This window comes from Chanos chanos, chromosome 4, assembly GCF_902362185.1.
Source record: "Chanos chanos chromosome 4, fChaCha1.1, whole genome shotgun sequence".
Classification (NCBI taxonomy): Eukaryota; Metazoa; Chordata; class Actinopteri; order Gonorynchiformes; family Chanidae; genus Chanos; species Chanos chanos.
Window position 1 is genome coordinate 53,802,444 of NC_044498.1, and position 19,815 is coordinate 53,822,258.

The 19,815-nt window shown below is 38.3% G+C and overlaps 1 protein-coding gene across 2 annotated transcripts in view; it reads left to right on the plus strand.

Annotated features, from left to right (window-relative positions):
* Nucleotides 1–264: 264 nt before the first annotated feature.
* lrrfip2 (leucine rich repeat (in FLII) interacting protein 2) overlaps nucleotides 265–19,815 on the plus strand; it is a 39,481-nt gene continuing 19,930 nt past the window's right edge. For both annotated transcript variants that reach the window (XM_030770634.1, XM_030770635.1), the window contains exons 1-3: nucleotides 265–535; nucleotides 5,878–5,998; nucleotides 11,684–11,770. In XM_030770634.1, the coding sequence (XP_030626494.1) occupies nucleotides 5,909–5,998; nucleotides 11,684–11,770 (177 nt within the window). In that variant the 5' untranslated portion in view covers nucleotides 265–535; nucleotides 5,878–5,908. The remainder of the gene's footprint in view (nucleotides 536–5,877; nucleotides 5,999–11,683; nucleotides 11,771–19,815) is intronic.

Here is a 19,815-nt window from a genome sequence, read left to right on the forward strand (position 1 = left end):
TTGAAAACAGTTTGATTAATTACAAAGTGTTTTAGTCTAATGTATTTATTTTTAGAGGAAGAGCGACTCAAAGGGCGTTACTTAGTTTCATGTTTGTCTCCTCCCGAATCCAATTACATCCGGAATTTGTAGCGTCATTCCTGATATCTCCATAATATCTGAATGCGGGGCGAGGTACAAGTGGGAAAGCAGGACACTGTATGTGAATTAAAAGCGTTAGCCAGTGTGGTAACCACTTCACAATAGTCGAAATCTGTTGTCGGCGGTACTAAGACCCAGCACAGGGAGAGCGACCCTGAGACTGAGCCATAAGAGTCAAAAGATTGTATGTCTTTGGGAAGGGTGACGCTACGGGCAGTGTATCAGCTTGCGCTGTCACAGCTTGCTGGAAAGGGCGGCTGGCAAAATCAACCAGCTAGCCTACCATAGGCAAATTGACAGTAGAAACGGACTGGCCTTCTTCTTCAGAGATTGGGGTCACATTGCGCTGAACCGGGGCATAACTTTACTGTTTTAGCTTGGAATTCGGGAAAAGGTAAGCTCATTTCGACTAATTCTCACGGGAGAAGGAAGTTCAGATAAGTCATGGAACGATGTGCGATAGCATAGTTGCATACACAATCAATTGGTGAGCTAGCTAAGCTAGCAAGTTAACGTTGGTTAGCTCTGAAGCTAACTAACGTTAGCTTATCAAGCATTTAGGCTGTATACCATCTCATGAGCATTCTGGTGAGTTCTAGCCATAAACAGATGTGTCCCTGACCTCTCATACACGGTCTTGGCAGTATGCATTGGTTCTTTGTTTTTGCCAATTCACTTGTCAGATTAAAGCACATAAAAGCTACTACCTCCCGGTATAACTAGGTTAACCCTTGCTAATGGCAGGTTGACTGGCCACCGGCTCCCAAGACAAATTCCTTATATAGCTACTGAGACCACATTTTGCATATCGACATTCCCAATACATTTGTTGTCCGCAAACGGATTAGATAACAGATAGTTTTCTTAAGCGTTTCGTTGTATTGTTTGGAGAAGTATATTAAATTCAGGTTCGATAAAGAAGAAGTTAAATTACATTGTTAGCTTAGCCTTAGAACTTGATGCCTCAAACAGAACTTGTAACCACTTCATGTAGATTCCAGCCAAACCGAACTAATACGTGCTCTTCTAATTTAGATTGTTCAGTAAAAAAGAACCTGAACAGAGGTTTTAGCCGCTTCACTTGGATTAACTGTTAGGGACCAAGTATTACACGCTGGAATGACTCAGTATATAGATCTAATTATTGCCCTTGACATGTTTTGCTTCTTGGTTACTGTGAGCCGTAAATTTATTCAGTCACAAAAGTGCATGCGCTTGATTTCACTTTCCCCAACATTAGCTGTAAAGATTGGACATTATGTAGAGGGGTGAAAAACTAAGCAAATGTATTTAAGGAGTTTAAGGAGTTTTTCCATTTCTGTTCAGTGAACAGGCTGGGCTGTGCCCTCAGTCACCATTCACCTCTGCCCATTTTATTGTAGTCTGAAATTAAAAGTGAGACTTATCATAGAAGCGTGCAGTAATATGGAAACTTTAAATGTTTTCAGAACTCACAGATTGGAATCGGACTCCCTCCAAACTTTGATACAAACTTTTTGAATTAATTGAAACCTTTATTTCCATAGTTTCACCAGCTCACTATATATTTTTAAACACTATGGTGTATGCTCTTCAAGGGCATGCTGTGATCTGTTTTCTGTATGTCTCAAATGCTAGCATTTTCTCTCATATCCCACGCGTGTAAAATTCCAGTCAGACTGTTCATGAGCAGTGTTTCGAGTGGCATGTATTAATCAGCTACATGGTGTCAGCAGTGAATGTTTATCCTGTGCTCTCACAGAACCCAGACTGAGGTGACTAAGGCATTCTATTTGTGGGAGTGCAGAGTAAGAGAGAGAGATAGCAGACGCGACTTGGCTCTTATCTGAAGTTTATGGTGGCAACCAACTTCTTGTTCAAAAATTAACATAGTTACACGTTATAAAGAATGAAGTGCTACACTCAAAGCAAATGATAAATAGCCCTTAAGAAAAAGAAATGACAACAAGATGCTTTCTTTGGGGACCACATCACTTTTGTCATTTTAGAGTAGTGACACTGAGGTGAGAGCATGCCTCATCTTGAATCATGAGCACAAATAATTAGCATTATCATAAAATGTAACACTTCTTTACATGTGCTGTTCATAAATGCATTTAAATGTATTTCATGCCAAATTTCACCTCTCAGTTTGGCCTGGATTCAGTGCTGCTTGTCTTTTCATCAGTCATTTCTGGTACATCTGCCCAGTTGCCGCAGTGTTGCCCAAACAACTTCATATCTGTCATGACATGATATTGCAATAGAGCAGTGGATGGATTTTAAATTGTGGAAGGAACTAACCTCTTCATATACATTGTTGTGTCTTGTGCTGGTTTCATAGGTTCGCTGTCATTTTACAACTTATTTTTCATCTAGCCTAATATGCTTTGCACATTGCATTTACATTGTAGAGATCTGTTAAAGAGGTTGTTGACATGGGTCTAAAGCATTAAATTATAGCAAATAATATTAAAAAATTAGTTAGTGGAGGCAAATGGTAAATTAAAAGGCCCTAGAAATGATGGTTTTATATTGTCATTTTGTAGCTTTGTGTTTCATGATGGCTTCAGGGCTATTTCTTGTCTAAATGTGAAAACAGAGGTGTAGGCTACAGAGACGTCATTGTCTGTATATGTATCTGTTCAACCACCAAAATTAGGCTGTCTCTGTATCTGTACTCAAATAGTAGACCGGAATTCGGCATGGCGTATACCGGAGGTCACATTAAATCGGGCAAATGTTGTGTTATTTAACCTAATATTTATTGGTAATGCAATTTTTGTGCCTCCAAAGCATTAAAAAGATTTAATAGTGGCATATGATTAATACGAAATATATCGCCACATCTTCATACTGTACTTTTCATCTCTCTCTCTTTATTATTTTTATTTGTGTTTTTATTTTTAACTAAACTAAGTTTTATGAGCTGTCTGGACCCCCCCACCACCACCCCTTAACTGGGGGATACTGAACAATCAGAAACTGAAAAAATGTTTTACAGATCGAAAGATTCTGTTTTGCATTGGGAATAAAAACTATTTACAGTAAGGAGAAATAGAAAAATATCCTAATTCCTGCTTTACAATAGTAATTTGCTTAGTAATTGAAATGACTAGTTAGTGAAAGCGTGCAATCAGAATTCATTGCAAATGCAAAGAAATGACCTTGCACCGACCTGTATGATGTAGTCGAAGGCTATATAAAATCTTTAGGCCGGTCATGCACAGAAATAAATAATGGTAGAGTGGTCAAAAGAACGCTTACTTTCAAGTATTGTAAAGAGCCAGGTCAGTGATAGCTTTACTCCAGGTCAGTAATTTGATCAGTTAATTACTTAAGACAATTCTAACTTTATAATAACAGTTACATCATCTCTGCATGGAATATTTTCCCAAACTTTCTTAAACAGCTTGTTGTTGCTCGATTTGCGCCCATCTCGACGCTCGACTATTCTTAATTATTTGAGAACAAACGTGTTAAATTTCTCACATTGTCCGCTATGTTTTTTAAACTCTGTCATGCATAGTGAAACATCAGTACGTCATTACTGTGCGTAATGAACATGTGCGAAAAGTTCCAAGTGCAGAAGACAATCCGATTGAGCGTTTACATGGTTAATATTTTCCTATCGAACGGATTATCAAAAAATCTACACCACCTCTTTCAATCCGATTGAATTCTCGATCGGATTGGGGTATTTCATTCCGATTGAAGTGTTTACATGAAGCATTTTCATTCCGATTGAGCTTGAATCGATTATTAACAGAATATTAGGCTCCATGTAAATGCACCTAGTGTGCTTTCCCGAATAACGTGTTAGGATTCGGGTTCATCCCCAGAAAACATAGGCTATTGCTGCATAAGCATTTGTTTGTGCTTTTCCCTTTTCCTCTAATGTTTCATCCCCAATTAGCTGTGATCTTGAAGTCTCTTCCTCACATGGCAAGAGCGTGTCAAGCATATGCGTCCTCCAGTAAGTGTAATCATTTTTCCACACTAGATTTTGGATCTGGGATTTCAGTGGGTTCTGTGCGTTAGTTGTTGCGTGGTATTAAGTCAAGTGATATAATCCATTTGAAGGAGAGCGTTGTTCAGCGCTGTTCACTTCAATCTAAATGTAGCCGGAGTCAAGCCAGACCGTCAGTGACCTGCTGAGCAAGATGTGGAGATTCATGGCAATGCCACTGCCACAGACAGCAAGTGTGGTACAACTGAAACTCGGGCTGTGAATCTCAGATGTAAGATAGACAGGGCCTTGATCTGGTGCCTTGATATCAATGTTTTGATTATTTTAGAATGTTCCATATTACATCATGATATGCAAGTGAGTGCTTGACTAAGACATATGAGTGTTATTAATAATTATTAACAGTCTAGCTACAGTCAGACAATTTATGGACTTATAGCTTAGGACCTTACTGGGACCTGTTCTGATGGGCACTGACCACTATACTGGTGAACTTATATGTGTGCACATGTTGAATCCCTCCAACCGAATGTTTAAAGATTAGGGTTATGTACCCCTGAAATGTGTAGCTTTTGTAAGCAGAAATTAATCCCTAAAACTTGAAGTAAATGAAACACAAAGAAACCATCTATTCAACCTGCATCCCTAAGCCTTCATAAATCTAATGGACAGTTATGTAAGTCAACAATTTCTGTTTTGATTTACACTTGCAAACTTCCCAAACATGTAGGCTATATATATTCTAGAGGGTTGTACATCTCTGAAACTAGTTGTGTGTCTTACACTCAAGCAAGGAAAGTATTTAGTGCGGAACTGTTGACAGCTGTATAAGTCTCTTAAATCTGTAAGCCTCATTTTGTCATGTTATCTGAATGGAGTGCACTGGTCAAATATTGTGTGATTCTGATCTAGTGCGTTTAAGCCTTAGAGCAGCTGCTGTATGCACAGGCTTGAAACAGACAGCAACACGTGAGGAGGACTCTGGTTAATATGCAAATACACTTTGTGTGTGTACAACAGCTGGAGTTGACTAGTTACTAGGAGAGGATGCACAAAAGCAGTCTCAGTTTGACTTTGCATCTGTGTTGAATCAACCTCATCAGAATCAAGGCAAATTTGGGACTTAACATACGCAGTGTAAGCATTCAAATGAATTTTAGAGCATTTTGGTACCTTTCGCTGTCTGGCCAGCACAGTGTGTAGCATAGTTGTTTTTCTTATGCCCCGTCACCTTTCGAAAACCAAATTGTTTTTACCCTGTTTTGCTGGTTCAGGCTGCGCTTGTGAAGAATTTGGTCAAATGTCTTCCACCAGTCTCCTCTCTTGGGGCACAGCATTGGTTTGAATGGGTAGTGCCTTATATGTTGTGAAAAATGAGCAGAATTTTTAGCAATTAGCTCTCACTGTCTCAGATGACTGTCATTAGGAGCAGGCGTGCTTGTAGCTAGCCATATTTGTCCATCAGGTTTTTTATGTGGATACTGTTGTTACAGTTGCCCTGAAATGTAGTTCCCTGGTTTAGAAAATGAAAGAGAAACCTCCAGGATTATTTTCTATGTTACAATAGCGTATGCCTTGTACTTTCATACAGATAACCTATAAAATGACTGCTCCTTGAGGGGGTAAAGGCATGTAATTGACAACAGTTTTGTTAAGGGTCAAAATAAGGGAGGACAGTGTAAATTGATATATAAAATTAAAATGAAAGGAACCAGTCCTGCCTGTTAGGTTTTCTTTGATTTGGGTATGTGGATTGATTACTGAGCATTTTCCATGTCTATTTCCAGCAGAACTATCCTAGTTGGCATCACCAAGGACATGGGGACACCAGGGTCAGGACGAAAACGAGCTCCAATAAAGGACCGGTTTTCAGCTGAGGATGAAGCCCTAAACAGCATCGCCAGAGAAGTAAGTTATTGTATTGTACCCTTGTCTACCTGGGTCGTTTATTTTTGATCTGGGAGAAAGAATGCCTTTTTTCAAGTTTAATATCAGACGTCCAGTTCATCATGTTTTCTCTTACTGTCTATAGCTCATGTAATGCTGCAGGTTGAAGTAGCCTAGCAATCCAATGTTTAGGCCTACATTCCTCTTTGAGAAAAGAGGGCTTTATTATAATATAATTGAAAGCAATTTTGGTTGATTTTATAATATGATTCTTTTTTATGTTTAGCAAAATGTAAACTGTGATTGTAGTAGACCCTCCATCAAAATGCAAAGTAATTTTCTAGTTGATTCAACAGAGAAATATGGCCTTTAGAGGCACACAACAGCTGTTAACTCCAAGGTTGTTTCTGTCTGACGTGAGCCGATATGTGGATTTTCAGGTTCCACCTGTTCAAGTTGCATTTTGACAAGCAAAGCCTGCAGGGTGCAGCTTTGACAGAACTGACTTGGTAATTCAGGAGTGAGAACAGGGTTAGCCAGTATAGACTTGTCTCAGAATTTTCCATAGCATACAAGGACACGTATCAACCTGCTAGCATGATAGCATGAACTGCTCAGTACAATTTATAAACTGATTACAGGTTGCTTAAAACAGTCACTGCTATCACAGTTAATATAGTTGCTACCCTGAATTCTGCGTTCCTGTCTGTTAATGCTGTCTCATTTGGTTGTATGACAGACACCTTGTAGGTGATATCATTGTAAAATATTTTGTAGACCAGTGACTCTTTTCACAATTTATTTTTTATACTGAAGAGTGAGGAAATAGCATGTGTAGGCTTATACTGACATATGTAGGCTTATACTGACATGCAGTCTTATACTGACGTTTGTAGGCTTGTAGGCTTATAGATTTATACTGACATATGTAGGCTTATACTGACGTATGTAGGCTTATAGGTTCATACTGACATATGTAGACTCATACTGACATATGTAGGCTTATACAGACATATGTAGACTCATACTGACATATGTAGGCTTATACTGACATGCAGGCTTATACTGACATGTAGGCTTGTAGGCTTATAGATTTATACTGACGTATGTAGGCTTATAGGTTCATACTGACATATGTAGACTCATACTGACATATGTAGGCTTATACTGACATATGTAGGCTTATATGTAGGCTTATACTGACATATGTAGGCTTATACTGACATGTAGGCTTATATGTAGACTCATACTGACATATGTAGGCTTATACAGACATATGTAGACTCATACTGACATATGTAGACTCATACTGACATATGTAGACTCATACTGACATATGTAGACTCACACTGACATATGTAGGCTTATACTGACATATGTAGGCTCTGAAAGATGTTCAGGGCATGTCAGGTTTCTTTTGCGCTTTTAGTATCCCATCTGTAGAGCTGGATTAGAGACAGGGTACGTTCTCTAACTCTGGCCCACATGCTTACTTTTCAGGTTTGTTTACAGTTTGGCTTAGGGTTCTTCCTCTCGTGTTTACAGTTAAGGTTATGGTTCTTTACAGTGTGAAGGATGGCTTATGCAGAGCCCTTCTCAATTTATTCAGGGTTTTTTTTTTCTTTTTGTGCTGATGCAAAACAATCCAAATAACCTCATGCTGTGACAGTGTACTAGTGTACTCTAATTTTTCAGACGTAAATCATACGCGGCTAGGCCTGTCTGTTAACTTCAAACACTGTGCAAACTTTTAATGCTGTTTAAAGATGTAAATCTGTGACTTTGACCCTCACATTTTCAGCACGACACCATCAGTGTAGCAACCCTGACAGCACAGATCCACAAATGTCAAATTCACAAGTTAACTGACACTACATGTCATGGACGGTTTGTTCTTCAGATATTGCTGATGTGTCCTGTTGTGCTGATGGTTCGATGCACTTCCTTCAAAAATTAAATACGCTGTCAACACATCATATTCCTTCTTCAAATATTGCATCAGTCACCTGGACATGGAATATATTGGTGACCTCTTGCCCAATGATCAATTGTGTAGCGTAGACAGAAACTCTTTCAGCCAAGCAGACTCACTTTGATGAGTTGACTGACAAGATCTGTCATGATACTTTGTTGGCATATGAAAGAGTAGCTTTGCAGAATATGCAATATACTGTATCTTGCATTCAGTAGCCTTAACGCAAAACAAACATAGATACATAAATAAATAAATGTTTGTGTGCCTGTTGAGTTGCTGTCTGCCACTGCCCTCCATTCAGCTGGATCAGTTAGATTGCCGCTCACAATGGGGTGCTGATTATTAACACGTGTAACTAAAGGCTGCATCCCACCATCTCATGTATTTGATAAAAAAAATATTGATAAATACTCAAATTTATTTGATTTTTCAAAGATTGACGATGAAGCTAGACGCATTTATTTTGGCTGATAAAAACACCGTTGATATCTAGTTGTGATTATTTTAAGTGTAATGCAATTCAGAAATGTGGAGAAAGTGTTAAAAACTATTTTAAGTATTGAACTTTTCAGTGATTAAGTACTTAGAATTCGAGATTAGGTTGGTTGTTTCTCTGGGGGCTTGTTTTTGAGTTTGTAATTGTCAAAATATTGGAAATGTCAATTGTCATTACATCAAACTGTTTTGTTTCTGAACCTGTGAATGGTCTATATCTATAGTCTTACACCTGATCAGAAAATAATGTTTGGTCAAGATTTGAATTAACACAGAAACATCTTGATGGCAACAAGGGAAACAGCAAAATATGTGAAGACGTAGGCCTACACAGTAGCCTGTTACAGTGGAGAATGCAGGCAGAGATAACCAATGAAAATAAGCTTCGAATAACAAACACTATATACGGAATAAAGTAAAGCCAATACGTTACAGTGACACACTTATAGACATAAGCCTAGCAATCTAATAATCTGCCTCACAACAGGAAACTAAAACTGGGAGATCACTAGAAGAACGATACCTGAGAAATTTTTAATAATAGTGCTCTAAAACTGCCTTTAGTATCTTAAAGAGTTAGACAAAGTAAAATGCCTGGTGAGATTCATTCCCCCCCAGTTTTTAATGGATTTTTTGTTGCAGTTACTTGTAGTGGAGAGAGGTGTCATGGTCCGGAGCAGAAGCCTGTTACAGTGACATCACAGGACTGTCGCTGTGATAAACACGTTTCTTACCAGTAATCGCACAACTCTTTCCCAGTAGGAATATCACATTTTTGAATTTCCCAAATATTGTCAACAGAGCACTGGTCACTAAAATGTGCTGCATTGTTAGAAAGAATCTCTCATGCTGGTGCATATTTAAAATGTGAAACGTAACAGCTCTCACATTATCAATTAAAGATGTCAGTGTTTTAGTTTTATGGTTAGAATAATGAATTGTGATGTTACATGTGAGTTTGCTAGAATACACACAAGTCTGCTGTAATTTCTCTGCACACTTTGTAGCATGCTGCCAGTAGGCTATGGCCTGTGTGTGTGCTCAGATTTCTGTCCTAGCCTCCTGATGAAGGCACATGGCTAGCCCAACGGACAGACTATAGATAGGCTGCAGATAGAGCACTCAGCTGTGCAGAGTAGGTCACCTTTTTCAGACAGCAGAACAGGTGCAGAGTGTAGGGGCCAGCCATGACACACACACACACACACACACACACACACACATACGGTATTTTAGTCCCCAAACACACATATGACTCAACCGAGAGTGATATATTTGTTCAAGATGTGTGTAATTTATATATATATATATACATACATATATATATATATATATATATATATATATATATATATATATATATATATATATATATATATATATATATGTATCTATGTGTGTATGTGTGTGTGTGTGTGTGTGTGTGTACATATATATACAGAATAACTGGGAAAAAATCTGATTTACCTTTGTTTCCCAGCAATTAGCCCGTGATCACCTGTCTTGCAATATTTTATAACAGAATCTGCTCTTAATGATTGTACAACGTTATTGCATGGCAGGATCACTGCTGAACATCCATACAACCAGATTTGAACCTTCTTTCTTAGTGAACTTTTTTGGTGTCTATTTGCATTCATTGTTGTGAATTATCATCACCGTGTCCCATTGAATGTTGACCAGACTTATGGGAAATGGACACAGAAAATGTATCAGTTGGGTTTGTCTTTGCCATTCCTATCCGATGACCTTCACTTAGTGTTGTAGAATTAGTGTGTAGATAACAAATGTATGAATGGTGAGGGAATGCTCTGAGATAAGTAGCTGTCATAGAGGATTAACTGGTCAGTGCTGTCCTCTGTCTTCAGGAACAAACAGATACACAAACAGATACACAAATCTAATCCTGGTCATCAAAAGGGCAGATATCTCTTGCAAAGCTGAAACTTTTTGCAGATTTGATGTGTCCTTGATATTTTTGCAGGAGGAATGTGAAGTATTGAGAAGAGCACTTCAAACACTTATTTTCATAATGTATCACTCAGTGTAAATAATAATGTATCAGGTCAGTGTAAATAATAATGTATCAGGTCAGTGTAATTAATAATGTATCTGTCAGTGTAATTAATAATGTATCAGGTCAGAGTAAATAATAATGTATCGTTCAGGGTAAATGATAATGTATCAGCTCAGTGTAAATAATAATGTATCAGGTCAGGGTAAATAATAATGTATCAGGGCAGTGTAAATAATAATGTATCAGGGCAGTGTAAATAATAATGTATCAGGTCAGGGTAAATAATAATGTATCAGGTCAGGGTAAATAATAATGTATCAGGTCAGGGTAATTAATAATGTATCAGGTCGGGGTAAATGATAATGTATCGTTCAGGGTAAATGATAATGTATCAGGTCAGTGTAAATAATAATGTATCAGGTCAGGGTAAATAATAATGTATCAGGTCAGGGTAAATAATAATGTATCAGGTCAGTGTAAATAATAATGTATCAGGTCAGGGTAATTAATAATGTATCAGGTCGGGGTAAATGATAATGTATCGTTCAGGGTAAATAATAATGTATCAGGTCAGTGTAAATAATAATGTATCAGGTCAGGGTAAATAATAATGTATCAGGTCAGGGTAAATAATAATGTATCAGGTCAGGGTAAATAATAATGTATCACTCAGTGTAAATAATAATGTTTCAGGTTAATGTAATCAATAGCCATTTATGTTTGTATTGTTTTTTAATTCTTTCAAACTGAGTTAATTGTTAACTGTTAAGCATTTACATTATTCTAAACTTAAAACTTGTGAATTATTCCAGACATTAATATATAAACATAAGATGTGTAAAGCAATAAACTGACTGTAACAACAATTCAGTGAGGGTTTAGACACCATACACGCCAAAACCGTGTCCCTCTCTGATGGATGCTTCTTTTGAACCATGACATTGAAGTCATTTTCAGACTGATTTTGAACTAGGGGAATTTTTTCAAACTGACAAGAAGTCTGAAGTTTGTTTTCTTTACCTTTTACCATAGTCCTGAATATCTAGTTTTCTATTTTGTGCATGCGGTATTGAGGCCAGATCAAATTTAGTGGGGGGAAAAAGCCAATTTGGGATGGTTAAATTATGTTTATGATGTTTATTTTTTGTGTAAAATGGAACCATAACAGTGAAACTGATCATTTTTAACCGTTTTTGTGGGGTTTTTCTGTGTTCCTCAGGCAGAGGCCAGACTTGCTGCAAAGCGAGCAGCCCGAGCGGAGGCCAGAGATATCCGCATGAGAGAACTGGAGCGACAGCAGAAAGAGGTAATAATAGCACACACAACCCTCAACAACCCAGCAATACGCTGTGATATCGCCATCATTTTACCCACACAAACGGGGTTCTTTTACTCAGATATGCACTTAAGGAAGTGGAGTACTTTTTCCCCCCTTTCATTTACTTTGAGACTTGAAGATGTATATCCATCCCTTGTCCTGGCATCAGCTCATCCCTGGGAAGGTTGAAAAGTACTGCTGTTAACCTGTCCATTTAATCTGTAGGATGATCATCACTACTCTTTTCATCAGTGCTTGATCCGTCGCTCATAAATCCTTCCACTCATTGCTGTTAAGAGAACAGAACTGGATTCTGTGCACTGTAATGTTAAACTGCAATTAACCAAAGGAGAAACTGCAGTTTGCCTCTGCGTGTCATGCCGTTCATGCATTTTGAGAAGTGTCTTAAAGCTCAGTTGTGGATTAAGGTCAGAATTCAGTATGTCGCTGTGTTTTATTAGCACTTAACCTGCCCAAAATCATAGATCAGAAGTGTTTCCCCCAGCTAAATTTTATAGTAGAGGTGTGTCAGTTTTAGATCTCATTCCTGTACTTGATGCTGTACTCAAAAAGAAATGTGAGCGATTTGAGGGGGGGTCGTAACAGTTCAACCTATATCCATGGTTCAGTGTACACCTCACTTTTTGGGCCTTGCTCGGGTTTGTATCACATTTCGACTTGAAAGGAAATTTAACAAGCTGGGAACTTTTATATATATATATATATATATATATATATATATATATATATATATATATATATATATATATATATATTTTTTTTTTTTAATTTGAACTTCTAAAAATTTAAGACAAAAAGAACAAATTTAATACAAAGAAAAACAAATCTCCTCAAAAAATGAGAATGAAAAGTAATTTTAGCACTTTTATTTCAAGGTTCCTCTTTAGAAAATAAGTGTAAGAAAGCTAGATTTGTGCAGCTTTGAAAAACATTTATTGCACTGGCACTACACATTGAGTGAAATGCTGTAAATATAAACAGTAAGTTCGGGTTGTCATTTCCTGTCAGCCAGTACATTTATGTCTGACATTGCTTTTTCTCTGTTATTTTGACAATTCAACAAACCGTTGCCTCAGAACAGCAGTTCTTCGAGAACACCTTTCAACAGGTATGGGGCTCTCCACAATGGGTCCCCCACATACCCGAAAATAGCTTACCCGAAACAAATCACAGAAAATTAAATGTGATGTTACATTTTTGCACCTGGGTGAACATATGCAGGTGAACAGTGAGGGGAGCTGTCAAAATCTCATTCGTGTATTTGCATTGTTTAACTGGTGAGAAATGTGAAATGCCCCTGACCCACGTCAGGTGCCAGAAACTTTCACAGTTGCAATGAACATATTTTGCGGGAAACACTGCTAGGTCACATTCGGAAAAACTGTGAAATATTTTAAATGTTTACTTTAATATTTTCTTGTTTTGGCATTATCTGCGAGTTTCTGTCTCTTAGAGAAATGTTGTCTCCTCCTGGCTCTCTTTCCCCTTTAGCTTTCTCACCACTCGTCCTCTAGCAGAAAGTGGGGGCATATCCATCAGTGGATGGTAGGTCATTTAAAACGCCAGTGTTTATGCATGGACTTGTCCACTCAGCTGACATTGAAGGCATGGTTGAAATCTGAAACCTGACACTGGACTAAAAGCATCCTGAAGACAGTTCTAAATGATCCCAACCTTGATCAAATTGAGCAGCGATGTATAAAATGGGGGGGGGGGGGTAGAGTTATAGTATTTACGTTTAGTCATTTGGCAAATGCTTTTGTCCAAAGCAGCATACAAAAGAGCATAGAGAATAGGCTTAAATCAGATTAGCAACTTTGATAGACAGAGCCGCATTGACTGCATTTCGCCTGTCATGTTTGTTTTGGTGTCTCAAGCACAAACTTTCACTAGTGTCACGGCAACTATACGCCATCAGTTCTGAAACCCTCCATTTTCCCTGTCCACTTTACAACTCGATCCCAGCATTTTCAAATGTATTTACCTCAGAGAGCGTTTTCGAAAAGTATTGATTTGGGTGGCGGAGGACGCTGTTTTAATGTGGACAGAGGGGCTAAACGGAGAAATAATTATGCGCTTTCAAATTTCCCGGGATTAGTGTGGACAGGGCAAAAGGAAAATGTTTTTTACTAACAAATAACAATACAAACAACAGAACTTTACAGTAACAGAATCCTTAAAAATGAATGCCTTTCAGTAAAATGAACGCCTTTCATTAAACCAAAAGAAACGTGTTGCAGCGCTATGCTGTCCATCTCAGCCAAGAACAGAGAAATGTCTGGCTCAGTCCGTCCCGAATCTTGCTAAATTCTGCTTTTTTTATGCAGTTTAGTGACAATCTTGTGATGTTTTACTGTTATTATTAAAGAATGTGACAAAGCTATATTTACGTCTGCCAGTGAACCCAGTGTTTGCTTTTAAGTCTTGTTTACCCATGTTAATAGAAACCACTCTCTTGCATGGCCTAACCTTTTGAATGTGGCGTGTTGCTGATTGGAGTTAGCAGAGGGATCACAAAATGCATTTCTCACTTATGCCAGAAATAGTCAAGATTTTATTTAATTGGATAGATCTGAACTTAACCAAAAAGTTTTTCTTTCAAGTACCATCACTGTGCACTCTTACACTTTTCTGTAGACCAGCATATGCTGTAAGTTGGTTTGTCTGTTTGCATCTGAGTGTTGTCTTGATTTCCCTGATCTCATGTTTGCTATGGCAGTTTTATGATAATTTACACTGATCTCATGTTTGCTATGGCAGTTTTATGATAATTTACACTGATCTCATGTTTGCTATGGCAGTTTTATGATAATTTACACTGATCTCATGTTTGTACTCCATTTGGTGGCATCTGTTGAAAAACAGCTCCTTGTGTGAAGTTCTACCTTGCCTGCTGTCATCTAGTTGGTTTCTCTCTTCAAAGATCATACAAGGTGTGAGGCAGTAGGAGAATGGTTTGAAAATGACTTTGGCTGATTGAGTCTTTTGACTGCTGTGTCATTTACATTCTAGGCTGATACAGAGAGGGCTCGACACTCTCATCGATTAAGTAGTCAGAATCGGCGGGTTTGTATCTCATCCTCAGCATCTGTCTTTCTCTGCAAATTCTTCTCTGTCACTTTTTATTTCTCCTCACTGGATCTGTCCTCCTTTCTTCTGTGTGTGTGTTTTGTTTTTGTTTTTGGGGGGGGGGTCCTCCTGCTCTAGGGCCTGGATAATGATGCAAAGCGAGCCCACAGCAGTGGAAGCCACAGGGTGTGTATGTCACGGTGTTAAGCTCTAACATTTTCTCTGTAAGATCTGCTCTCATTTATTCTCATTGACAAAGAGAAAAATAGACGGAGCAAAAAGGACAAAAACTACATAAATGGTCCTCTAGCTGCACCTCGCTGTGGAATAATACTGGGCAGTGGGTTATGTCAAGGAAGCTGTTGCCAAACTGTGGGGCATGATCACTTGTATCAGTCAGGATGCAGCTCTCTGAACACATGCAGAATGAGTTTGGTGGATTTTTAGTGTCTGTACAAGGCTGTTTGACTAAGGAAACATTATCAGGATATCACCACATAGGCTGTGGATGCTGCTATCCGACATAAAGATCCCATCCTGAAAATGATGCACGTTATGAAGTGGCAACAAATTATGAAACATAGGGATATGTAGACACACGTGGAGAGAATTAAATACAGGATTAATGAAACAAATATAGAAATGCTTAATTAAATGTACCAATAAGTCAAAAATATGCATAGTGCAATGTAAATTTTGCAGTTATTAATTTACGTCAACTTTTTGCTTTTATCATGTGCATAATTAGTTAGCATTATTAATTTTATGTTAATTTTGGCTTGTTTTATGCCGTACAAGTAGTAAGATATTTAGTTTTCATACAAAATAATAAATTCTATAATTTGATAGCATTGGACAGATGCTCCAGGTTTGACCAAGTCATAGTTAGCCTACATCAACCAGAAGCTTTTTTGTGAAGGTTTTGCATAAGAATGACATTTCTCTTTACTTTTGAAGTCAACCTCCTCAGTGCTGCATGACTTTGGAAAGCCTCACCAAAGCAGCAGGTCTAGATCTGCTCGAAGAAGAGACCCAGTGGTGCGTCTGTGTGCAGTTCATTTTATTGTGGGTGCACGTGTCTGTTGACAGTTGTGATGCTTTTAATCTTTCCTTGTAAAATAAATTGTCAGATAACATTTAGGGGAAGCCAGTGAGTTGTAGACATTAACAGCTTGGTTTGTGATGATGTCATTATGATTAATGAAGGTGTGTGGATTGTGTGTAGTAAACTGGAGAACTTGCAGTAATTCCACAGGCAAGCTGTCCATTCTCAAAACAAATGTGAAAGGACTCAAAGTCTTGATTGTTTGAGTGTGCTTAGTAATCAAATGATGGGTTAACTGTTTAACAGCTCACTTCCTTGCTGACATTTGTGTGTGTTGAGAAGAACTATAAGACAGTGCAACATTGCAGTGCCCTCCTTGGCTGCACACCTTTGAGACTTTCTAACCACTACACCCAGTGTTTAGTGTGCTCTTCATTTGATTTATTTTGCTCACAGATGTCTAATGCATTTTGGGTCACTCAGCTCAGTTTGCTTCATCTGATTATTTACTCCTACAACTCTTACTTTTTCCTCAGTTGGATGGCCTCTCCAGTAGCTCCTCACTGAAGAGCTTCCGCTCCACTGTATGTATTATGCTGAGCTTTGTGTCATGTGTCATGTTCATGATAAGTCAGCTATCACAGGTTTCTGCATGTTAATTGTGAATCCTCCTGGGCTGGTAACAAGGTAACAGCTAGTCTTTGAATGACTATGAAAAGAGTTTCTTTGATGTGGAAGTTGTAGACATTGCAGAATATGTAGCCATTTTACAACACACAGGTTATGAAAAGGAAGTGTTTTTTGGTTCTTAAATCCAAAGCGTTATCAATGCCAGTGGGATAAGTGGAGTGAAGTTCAGTTTACTCCCTGCCTTTTTAGAGTTCTTTGTTCAGTGACCTGCGCTCGAAGACCCCTGGCTCAAGCAGCTCTAAGAAGGACCTGCTGGTCAGTGTGAACTCCTAACTTTGGGCTAAAGTGTGGGGAAAGATAAGCATCTAAAAAGCAAGGGAGTATTCAGCCCCTTCAGTCTGCAGACAGCTGTAAACAAAGCTACTATTTTCATAGCCAATTCTGAGTTTTTATCTTAGACAGCTTTCCACAGACACTCACTGTTTGAGATGTAGAAATATTTGGAGAAATGTGCTCATGCTATTACAACAGTTTGAATGTTGTTTTTGCCTTTAAGGGTTCAGGTAATGAAATTTAGACAAAGTGATATGATGCCTCATGTTATGCAGTGCTGCTGTGCTATCAGTTGATGCCCTTGTGATGTTCCATCCACTTAGACTGGATTACATCAAGACCAAAGGAGCTACAGTAGTCTAAAGAGCTCCAAACTGCCTCCACCTCCTCCTTCCACTGTTTCTGCGTATCAGCCTCGGGTTTGTCTGTCTCTCCAGTACAATTTCTGCTGTAGTTTGTGCTTACTAGTCTCTTTAATAGGGGTCGACCGATATGCCTTTTTCAGGGCCAGTACCGATTATCAGTAATCAAGGAGACCGATAACCGATATTTGTAACCAGTATACATTTGCACCAAAAATGAAAATCTTGGTGTCAAAATTTAGAGTAACACAACGCAAAACTTTGTTGAAATGCCTTTATGTTGAATTAAAAGAGAACTTTTCAACATTATCTTAAAACTAAAACTGCAGGGAGCTCCCGGCAGCATTTCTTATAAAGTTAAGTGAAAATTTTAAAGAAAAAATTAATATGCTTAACACACAATTATGCTTCATTTATTACAGCAAAACAGCTTTGGAAAGCCTTTAGATGGTTTTAATTATTTAAATGTTATATATTAACAACATCTGATAGTAGGGACCCTGTCATTCAGAACCAGGTTACTTCATTACTAATGATTACTATAGCCTAGCTGAATATGTACAATAGCAATAGAAGTGAGTATTCAACTCTGACAACTGTACGACTTCTATGCAGTCCATGTATGGATTAACACAGGCCTTAGATGCAGTTCCATTGCATCTAAAGTCTCTTAACAACAATATCCTACTCCTCTCCGTAAGAAACGGAGTCAGAGACAGCTTCAGGACGCACATCAGTAACATTACTAGTAGTCGCGGGTTGAGACTGAGAGTATGACCGGCCCTGCTATGTGATGTGCAAGAAGTAACGTTGTAGCCTGTCAGGTTTTTTGCTAGTCACCTGGCTAAATTATGGATCAACAAATGAACTTGTTGACGTTTGCTATCGCATTCAAATTAGCGCTATGAGGCTCTACATTAGCTTATGTTAGGGTTAGGGTTGACCGTCGGCTCCTATAACATGTAAAAACACCAACTCATACGTTGGGCAGCCGCGATTAATTGAGGTAAAAAAATTTCAGTAGTGGCAGTGCTAGCAGCAGCAGATGAATTGAAGCGTTTCAGAAGTCAAAAAGGTAAATTCACTAAAATTAAAAAAAAATGATGTCAGTTTAAAATACTGCTGTTGATGCATTTTCGCCGCTAACGTCATCGAGTACCTTGACTTATCATGGCAGCCCTACTCTTATGGACGAGTAATGTTACGTTCGCAATGTGGTAGCTAAAATAAGTTCCAGTTGCACTGCAACCAACGTCACTCAAAGATAAAATTTTTGCTACATAAATACACTCTATTGTCTCATTATAGTTAACTGTATATCACTGCAACAAAGTGCATTATTCGGGCATTTTCAGCGTAAGTGGGGAAACTGGGGTTCTTGCAACTTCAGCGTAGGGGATTTTGATGTTATTGCAACTTTGGCAATATCTGCTGCCTTACCTTCAAAACACAGCTCCGCTCTCTCACCGGAGCTGCTCCAGTCTCCAAATGCGTTCCTCTGTGCCCATCACAGTAGCTTTTAGTGTTGATAGGCTATTACTTATGATGTGTAACCAATCAGATATTGCTGTGGGCGGGACATTGCTTGAGACCACAGAGCGGTGACTACAGACATAGAGATGCAGCTGCATCAAAGCCAAAGCAGAGCATTTTTAAATTAATTGATTTTATCGGCAATCAAATAAAATAAATAAATAAATAAAAATAACGATTCCAATAAACATAAAAATGCTGAATATCGGATTCGATAATCGGCCAGGCCGATAATTGGTTGACCCCTAGTCTTTGATTGCTTGTACTTTATTGTTGATATATTTTGTGGACAGTAGTTAGGCTTCTTTTCTCTACAGACCTGCTAATCATTGATTGCCAAGGAAGGATTTGAATGTTAGTGAGCTTTTGGAAGATCTTATCAAATTTTGTTCTTTCTCCTTAGCAGTTTTGATTTTTATGCTAAATTTCTTTTATAAAGGGTGAATAAAGGATAACTGTCAAAGCTAGTTGATATGTTATATTTTGGGGCAAAAATCAACATCAAGAAATTACATCAATAGACAGGGTCATTCCTGGTTTTCAGTGCCTGTAAAATAATAGAGGAAACTGCATGTGTAAAGTACGCAGGTAAATACTTTAAATTTATGGAGGCATGGAAGGAGGGCACACGTCTTTTTCATTCTATTTCTTGACTGTCCCTTATTGGACAGTCTGCCTTTTTCTCTAATCCCATGTATACCTCCTCTCACAGACTCCATCTGCCACTGGCTCCACAGGTCTCACACGAAGCTATAGCCTGGTCAGTCTGCACTTCTGCTCTTCTGCTTCTATCAGATCCACTGCACCACAGTCTATACAAATACATCATGTAGGAAAGAGTAGCCTAATAACAGTAACTGTGTACCAAACTTGTACCAAGGACAATTCATACGAAACCAGTTCTCTACAGAACAAAGCAGGCCTTTAAATGAAACCTCTGAAGAGTCATATGTTGATTCCTGGAATACAGCTTATCCTCACTATTAGACAAGGCTTTTTGGGTATGTTGTCCGTTAGGTGTAGTTATACACTAACGGTGT